The 9,576-nt window shown below is 36.4% G+C and overlaps 1 protein-coding gene across 1 annotated transcript; it reads left to right on the top strand.

Moving 5' to 3' along the window:
• The first annotated feature begins 661 nt into the window (after nt 1–661).
• On the top strand, nt 662–8,070 carry LOC140324218 (uncharacterized). Its single transcript, XM_072401901.1, has 5 exons — nt 662–770; nt 1,427–1,750; nt 4,286–4,612; nt 6,206–6,289; nt 7,807–8,070. Exons 1-5 carry the CDS (start codon nt 719–721, stop codon nt 7,836–7,838), a joined length of 819 nt encoding a protein of 272 aa, XP_072258002.1. The 5' UTR covers nt 662–718; the 3' UTR covers nt 7,839–8,070.
• Nucleotides 8,071–9,576: the final 1,506 nt, after the last annotated feature.

The following is a 9,576-nucleotide window of genomic DNA, read 5'->3' as shown; positions in this document are numbered from 1 at the left end:
ACGAGTGGTGGGAAGGATGGATGAGTCTGGCTCCAACATTCATAACAGATTGTAGAGGAGAGAGTCGGGTTAGTGGAATACCAGAGAGGAGGATGGTACAGTAGTCCAGACAAAAGATAAGGACAAGGAGTTTGGTGGTTTCTAAAGATTTTGGAGATGTTGCATAGGTGAACGTGACAGGACCTGGAAATGTTCTGAAATTGAGGAGTAAATGAGAGGGCAGAATCGAAGGTGATGCCAAGAGAATGTGCCTGAGGGGAGGGATGAATACCAGTGGTATTACAGGCAAAAATATGTCAGGGGGCGATTTGGAATGTGAAATCTGAATTTGAGAAATCTGTCAGCCATCCATGATGACGGAGGGAAAAGTTGCCTAAATCTATTTTTCACTAAGGCACAGAGATGTTTAATGTTCACACATTTCTTACCCCATTAATTTCTCTTGACACAATTTAAAAAAAACAGCCATTGGTCATAGGTTTTCATGGCAGAAGTTGATCGATCATATGTATTGCCCTTTTGAGATTGCTTTATAAGTAAAGCTTACAGTTATCAGTTCACATCAGTGCACATATGAAAAAAACATAAGGTTTTCCACTGACCAAAATAGTCTCTGTGAGTTTAGGCCAGAGGTGGGTCTAACTGTGAACTCAAAATGCCACATAGTGTGACTTCAGTTTCATTACTGTGCTTTGGTTTTGTTTGTGATAAACTGAACATGAACTATTATTTCCCAACTCTCTGTCTTATAGAAATGACATTGTATGTAGGTAAGTGTGCATTTATTTATTTTTTAGTGTATGGTTATCATTATTATCATAAAAACCAAGAAACCAACAAAAAAGCTTTATTCTGGAAATCAATATACAGTATATTTAGTACTGTTTTATATATATTATATATATTATAATATTGTGTTTGAAAAATGAAAAGTTGAGAATGGGTTGTCTTTTCAAACAAACCTCAAGTTTTTCTACCTGCAATCAAAAAAACAAAATAATTTGCACAAGTATTTGAAAGTAGTTTCCTCTTTGTTACAAACCAAATGTAGCTTTGTGACCAATATGAGATTGATAATTACTTTTTTAGATCACTCTCAAATACCAGTGTAAAGAATATACACCTTTTAACTTTTATAATATTAACAGCATTATCTTTGCTATTTTAAAACAATCATTCCATTTTTTTTCCAAATAATATGTGGGTGAATACGACCTTAATTTCTCCCCGGCTATATTTATGTTAACGGTACTTGTGAACCAATACCTAGGGCAGAGGGTGCAGCACAAAGCCTCAAAATTAACAATACGATAAATCTATTTCTTTATTAGATATGGGTAAATATTCACGACAGCTTTGTCTAATGAATTACTAAGGTCTGTTTTACATTTTGAACACTTTTTATTTTTCTGTTTTATATTGCTAGGTACTTCAGGAGAAGATTCCCACCTAACATCTTTAGAAGTCACTGTAACAAAACCTAGCCGTGTTATACTAAACTGCTCTCTAAACCTTCCAAAACTTCAGCGGTATTCATTATGCTGGAATATTTCCAATAAAACAGGATATCACACAGAAAAACTATTTGTTTTACATGGCACTCCAATACAGGAGAATATTTCAAAATTTTCAATGGTGATTGAAGAAGCTAAAGTAGGTGATGAAGGAGTTTACAAATGTTCTCTCCAAAAAACTCTACCACCACCTTCAAAGACATATTATGGTCCTTTAATTCGGCTCATTGTTCAAGGTAAAGGCACATATAAATAATTGGGTAATTTTCTGGTTTAAACTTTTGTTTGATATTAATTTCACAGGTACTAAGATCATAGACCAAGATCAATATTACTAAACTGATCTTTTTTTCTCTTTAATTGTAAATAAAGCCATGCATAGGGCTGCAAAGGGGCGGGGGGGGGGGGGGGGTAGTACCTTAGTCCTTACTTGGATCTAAACCACTATAGATAGGTCCAACCAGTTTCAGTGCTCTCTATTGCCAGTTCCTTTTTCTCCATCTTGCTCATTGAGGAGGAGATCATGGGCACAACAAATAAAGGAAAGATACGGGGAGCTTGCTGAGGGGAACAGTAACATTAGCATCAGAGCAGGGGGAGTCCTCACGTAAATCAATTATGTGCATGCATAATAAAATGACTACTTTTCTAACTAGAAATGCTGTATTTCTAAATACAAATATCCAGTATGTATTAGGCAGCAAATAGTATTACAGGCAGTTGCTCATAGGGCTTTGCAGAGGATACATAAATAGGAGTTCATGTACACTATGCTTTGTATAAATCTACTGTGCTTGCCTGAGGTAACGGTATGTGACACATGATAAATAGGAGACGAAAGGGGTGGTCATGGAAAGGAGAGGGGGGCACCAAGTGTGTCTTGATCTCCCCTGAACATAACATCACTCCAGGCTGCCACTCCTGGCCCCTAAGACTCCGGTATGACTTCAGAATAAGAGAACACTGCGCAGTGGGTGGGGCTTTAGGCTAATTTCAGATGTAAGGTAATCTGCAATGGTTTATGGCACGCCCAACTTTGTTCCCAATTGCGCGCCCCATAGCTCCCATTTAACCAAATGAAAGTGTATGGGAACCTATTATGTGTTTGCACTTTTGGTGGGGTTGTAGTACAGCTCCTGGACATAATGTGGCCACATGGTTGTTCCTCCTTAGAAAGAAGAACTGCACTGAAACCAAAAGCACATGGACAAAATGGAAACACGTTACCTTTGGTGAAGTTTGCCAGTTCTAGGCACAATATAGCAGTTGCTGAAAGCAGCAAACCACACATATGAAAGACACCAAAGACCAAAATAATGGCAGGGGACCACTGTACACTGTATATTATGATCATCCCCATCAACAATTATTAATGTGTACTTAAAATTAGGCCTTGTAAGTGGGACCAAATAATCCCCTTGCAATGCAGCAGAGGATATGGAAGGAAATATCTGCTCTTATATGACCATCCCAGCAATGAAACTTATATACTGTTAAACTCCAGGAAAACACAATGAAAATACAAAGAAATATATCTGAGAAAGCAATTTAGCCAATTATGCCAAAAGAATATGAGATAACCAAGGCCAAAAGCTTAACCATCCCTCATTAGCAGCATGTCCAGTCAACTAATTACCAAGCCCCTGGAAATCACTAGATTCAAGCCATTACTCGCATTTCTGCACTCCATCCATGATACTTTTCAGAGCCATGGTCTAAAACCATGCTGTTTGTCACTCCCAGGTACCACAGCAGGCTGTCATTATACACATTATGCAGTGCTGTGTACGTTGGGTGTTGAAAGGGACACTATACATCTCCCTAAATACGTCTGAAATTGGTATTACTTTATTCATCAGAACCTTGAACTGCAATGTACTTTTTGTAACTGGTAATTCAGAATGTGGTGGTTCTTTATCTCTGTACTCTCCAAGTGTAAAAATATAAAGTTATTAGCATATCTCCAGAATATAGGGCTCCTTGTTATCCCATTGCCTAATACTTAGCAGAATTAGTAAAGCCCAGGCCCCCCCTTAATGATGCAAATCTCATTATTTTGAGTTCCCCTGGTGAAATACCATTACTGGTAGGATGTGGTGTGCAATTTTGAGGTATCCCTATGGGACACCACTGCCTGTATATATAAAAGTTTGGATATGCAGAATTTTGGGGCCTTTTGCCCATAAAAAATGACAAATTTGTTTGGGAACCTGGGCACAGCATGGTCGTTGAGCACATACATACCTCACTAACATTGCAGGTTTACCAACCTGCCTGAAGCTCTAACCTTAAATTCCAATAGTTCTGCTGCCAGATATCAGATTGATAGTATCTGCTGGACTGCTGCACCTCTGTGTACCAATTAGATACATAAATTCTCCCCTAAAGGAAACCGAAATAGATAGGTTGCTAATGCTGGCCTCTTATTAAAATGTTTAAAAACCTGAACAGAATGTATTAGTACTCGCATACATTAGGGTGGTTTCTCATTAGGTGTCATAGTTTAGAACAAGTCTTAGTAGTTTAGGACAAATGTGGCTCTTATCTATTATAATTTACAGTTTAAGTGTTCTGAACTTTCCTTTCAGCTCACAGAAAGTCTTAATAGCACTGTATTCCTGGAAAACTGCAAAGTACTTTCTGCTCCTGCTAAAAAAAAAATGAAAACATATGCATCCATCACAATCAACAACTGTTAGTTTGTAATATATATTAGAGTTTTTAGTTGTAGATACATTTAAACATTGTTGCCATTCTGTATTTATTTTTAGCTCCTCCGAAGATGCATGCTCATTTTGTTCAGAATGGTGAAGATGAAATTATTGTAGTGTGCAATTTGCTTGAATTCTATCCAGAAAGAATTACAGCAAACTTGTCCATGACTTGTGAAGAAAGTCTGAAGATAAAAGAAAACTCTACCCTTGAAAGAAATGCAGATGGATCTGTTAATGTCACCTACATGTTCTGGATGAATATTTCCCACTGTTCCAATAATCCATCAGTGACATGTGAGGCAGATCATGTAACTGGAAAGGTCAAACAAACAATAAGTCTCATATCGGGTTACTGGAAAAATCATCCTACAGTCACAGGCACAGGTAAATTATGTACCATAACTCTTTTTAGACAGATTTTGTCAATGACTTGTAATCTGAGGATCTTATTTACCAGGGCAGTTCAGGTGCATTAAGGTGCGTACACACTTCCAATTTTTATCGTTCCAATCGAACGACGAACGATCGATTGGGCAAAAAATCGTTCGTAAAAAAGTAACCAACGACGCCGACGAACGAGGAAAGTCGCTGGAAACGAACGACCGGATCGGCGGATCGGATTGGACGACGATCGTTGAACATCGTTCGTGTGTACGGTCGTTCGTTGATCGTCCATGGGCTGAGCATGCGTAATGAACGAACATTCGTTCACTTTCCTGTCGTGCACATAGTTCCTCTATCGTTCAAACGATCGTATCTATTGTGTGTACAATATCTACGAACGATCGTGTCGGTATCTCACGATATGTGCAGGATCGGTGCTATACGATCGTTCGTAGATATCGTGCAGGATCGTTCGTCGTTCGTTTTCCAACGATAATAATTGGAAATGTGTACGTAGCTTTAGTGTGTGTTGCTTTAACCTCCCTAGCTGTTCATTTCTTTCTAGTTTCTGTCTAAAAGCGGTACATTGTTTTTCATGAAAATGTATTTTACAGTATAATATAATAGTTTAGAGTATAAATATGTTTGAAACACAAAACCATGTAAAAATAATAAATTGAAAAAATAAAAAATATTTATTTAAATTTTTTTTTAATTTTTTATAATTTTTTAAAATAAATATATAATATACTCATACTATTTTATTATACTGTAAAATAAATGTTACACATATAAATCCAATGTATTGTATTCAATACAGTTATTTTGTATTGAATGCAATACAAATGGATTTCCCACGGGGCCCCACCAGCAACGTGCACACGCACCAACATCACCGGGAACTCCCCCAGTGACTCATCGTGTGCAGAAGACGCCGGAGGAAGAAGACGGATTGCTGCGATGGACGGTGTGGGACCCCGGCGGATCAGGTAAGGCTGTATTTACTTATACTTCCCATAGGTTTACCTACCCCGACTCGGGGTTACCACTTTTAGCAACTTTTTTCTACACCAAGTCATACTCGGGGTTACCAATAGGAAGGTTAATGCCTTAGTCTTCGAGATTTGCAATTACTTCCTTAATTTATGACTAAATGTTGCGTATAACAATGGAGTCAAGTCAAAAAACTTTATAATATCTTCATGGCTTCTATCAAACCATTTTTATAGGACCAGCAATAAATTCAAAAATATATCTTGCAACTACAGAGGTATTAAAAGTAGAAAGAAAAACTTAAAGTAATGCTTAAGGAGAAGGCATTGGGTACATAAGGAATAGCAGAGGGTAAATACATGTAGGTATGCTCTTCTATGTCCTGAATTTTCTAGTAATAATTAAAAACAACATCATTCAGAAATGAAGGACAATCAGAAAATAAAGTAGTCAGCAAAGTTGATAGTATTATCCTAATTCATGAAGTATCTCAACGTCCTGGAATCTCAAACCAACATCCAATATTACTATTTTCCTAATATTTTTTTATTTATTTATGCCTGCTGATGGTATCTAATGTTCTAAATCTTATTTCCACAGATATCTCACTAACAGCTATACTGATAATAAAATATTCCCTGATGATCTTTCTTTCCATTGTTTTTTTGGTAGCCATTACAGTTAGTAAGTATCAACACTCTTGTTTTTGATTTTCTCTTTTTTTCCTCTGTTTTTAAATAGTCTGTGTTCATGTTTAAGCCACAGATATTAATGTTTACAATTAAAGGTTATGAAACCCAAGATCCTTTAAATTCTTTACATTTCTGTTTTTAAGCATGGTGCTGAGTTTTTGTTATACAGGTAGTCCCCAGGTTACATACGAGATAGGGACTGTAAAGGTTATCCTCACCTCCACACACAGACCAGTCTTCCTCTCGCAGCACAGTTCCAGGGAGCAGGCAGCAGGGATGTCTCAACGTGTATTTAGTGTAACAAGCAGACCTAACAGCTGTTTCTGGAGATCAGCGCCACCAAAACATAAGTGGCCAAACAGTGTACTGCAGTTCCTGTATCGAAAATACACTCCGAAATTCATGTGGATAAAATGAAGGAACCGGTTATCGATGGCCGGATTTTCAGTTGTCAACCTTTAAATGCAATTAGGACAGATGTTTGTTTCAACATAATTTTAGGCAGCGTGGTGTCAGTTACTGTATAAAATCTTCACTGTGAGTTAATCACAAAGCAAAACTTTATGGAGCCTAGACTTTCAATAACTTCTAGAGCAAAAAGTGCTTAGATATGCAAAAAGAAACAACTGAGTTTGTCCTGGTCATTAAAGAGTTACAAGAGCTTGCAGAACAGTTCAGTCTCAGCTGTGTTTACCAAAAGATTTCTTCTGCAAGTCATGCAAACTGCCCCCTTCCTGATTGCTGATTTTTATCGTTTTAAAGGGGACAAATAAAATGGTCATTTTAGAAATACTTTTAGAAAAGCTAATTTTTTAACTGAAAGTGCCCAAACCAGTTGAAATACTCTTTTCTTTTTTGTATATATTGTGGTTATTAGATTACATAGAAAATACAACTACCTGCCTTAGCATCAAATATTGAGACAAAGTAGGCAGGAAAAGATGAAGCCAAGTGTGACTTAAAAAATCAAAGTCCCTATTTGCATACATTCATTTTTTGCAGAACATTGAAAAGGATATGAACATAGCAGAGGCTATGACATAGGCTACATAGGCCTAGGCCCAGAAAACAGAGCCCTACTTTAATGCTTACCATACTTTTAACATGTCTTTGTTACAAATAAATAGGCAGAATTTTATTTTTTTAAATAATATGGCATACAAAAAATATTCAACAAAACCTACCTTTTCACAGCTTAAGAATTATAAACCTATTTCACATGCTATTGGACTTTGTATATCCAATTGTTATGGCCTTAAAAGATGTCCTGGTCTACACCTCTAGTTTTTAGGGTTTTTTTGTGAAAAGTCTCTTACTTTCTGCTACTCCTTTCATTTTTTCTCTTTTGTTGTTTTCTTCTTTTTAATTTTTGAGGACATTCAAGATTACACGTGATATTATTGTGTGATATATTAGGGCCAATAACTATTCTAATTTTTATTACATGACATTCTAATACATTTATTACATGACATTTAAATAAAAACAGTTATTCATTTGTCGATTCAGCCCACATTTGGATTGCACGATGTTCTTCATAAATTATTGACATCCCAGCTATCAAGTTTATGGAGACACTGTTCTAGAAAGTGGATGTTTACAATGTGTACCTTGCGAATTTGTATTTCCAAAAATAACGTGTGTTTATGCTTTCTCTAGTATCAGAAATGCAATGCTACCAAATTCTTGTATATTTTTTAATTACTATTATTGTTTTACTTCTTTTTATTGAATAAAACTAATGATTAAAATGAATATTTGAGAAAAATCATTATTATATATATTATAATATATCTTCACTTATACTTTAATTATTAGACCCCTAACTGAAAACATAAGTAAACAAGCTGAGATTTTACTAAATGATAAAGTAATACATCTGCTGCCTGTCTGAGGATCTATGATTGGAGACAGAGCTAATGTTTTCATTATAAACTCTACCAGATCCAGGAAAATTATCTAAAGAGATACAGACACACAAATATTCAAAGATTCAGTCAGTGGTCAGTCAAAGAGTCAGTGGACATAAAATTGATTTGATCTGGGTTTACATGAAAAGTTAAAAAAAAATAGTATCAGAGATGCCACAGTTACTAGGGCAACAACTAGAAAAGCAACCAAGGTTTTGGGTAAATCTATGGGGAGAGAATTAAAATTTTAGAAGCACAGGTCAGCAACAGCAGGTTTTCTCAGTGTAATGTATGTTTCTCTGTTTTTTAACACAATAGTGTAATATTTTTTCCCAACCAAAAACAGAATTCAACCATGGAATGTAGATTATGGATGTGTAGGTCCAAATCTAGATACTAAACCCATTTACATTAGGGATATGCTACAATTAAAAAAAAATACAAAAAGAAACAAAATATAATGCAATCCACATTAGAGGGAAAGTGGTTTTGAAATATGTATTCTTTATTGCTAAACAGCCCATACAAATTAAGATCCAGCAGTAATAAATCAATGGTAAGGTTGAAGGTATGGCATTTTTATCAACACTAGGCACAGCTCAAAGTGTACATGAAGCTAGGGATTAATTGCTCTCCTATGAGCGCTTTACATGTAGGCTATTTAGCCTAATTGAGTTAACTACAGTTAGGCCCCGGGTTACATATGAGGTAGGGACTGGAGGTTTGTTCTTAAGTTGAATTTGTATGTAGGTCAGAACAGGTACCTAATAATAATAAATGCAATTAGGATGTTTGTATTAACACACTATTAGGTAGCAGGGTGTCAGTTACTGTAAAAAACCTCACTGTGAGTTACTCACAAACAAAGCAAAAACAAAAAAAAAAATTATGGAGGCCTAGACATTCATTAACTTCTGGAGCAAGCTTTGCTTTGATATGCAAAAAGAAACAAATGCAAAGTTTGTCTTGGTCATTAAAGACCAAAAGAGCTCAGTCTCAGCTGTATTTAGCTAAAGATTTCTTTTGCAAGTCATACAAACCCCCCCTCCCCCCTATCAAGCTTCCTTCTTGCACAGGAACGAGCAGACAAGCGCCGTTCGTATCTAGGAGTCATCCGTATGTCGGATGTCCTTAACTCAGGGACTACCTGTGTCCCTTTTCTTGTGAAGTATGAAGGCTGCTATTGCTCTCATGTTTTGGTTTTCATGCTCCCAATAACTTTTAAAATTAGGAAGGTGGACTTCCAGTTCCGGCGCCTCATGTGAAGCAACGGGAGACGGAGGCTCCCGTGTACCCAGGAGATAATCAGCAATTGAATCCGCAGAACACTCATTAACAATCAGCATTTCACCTTACAGAAACAGCAATC

This window comes from Pyxicephalus adspersus, chromosome 2 (assembly GCF_032062135.1).
Source record: "Pyxicephalus adspersus chromosome 2, UCB_Pads_2.0, whole genome shotgun sequence".
Lineage (NCBI taxonomy): Eukaryota > Metazoa > Chordata > Amphibia > Anura > Pyxicephalidae > Pyxicephalus > Pyxicephalus adspersus.
This window is presented reverse-complemented; position numbering and strand designations above follow the sequence as displayed.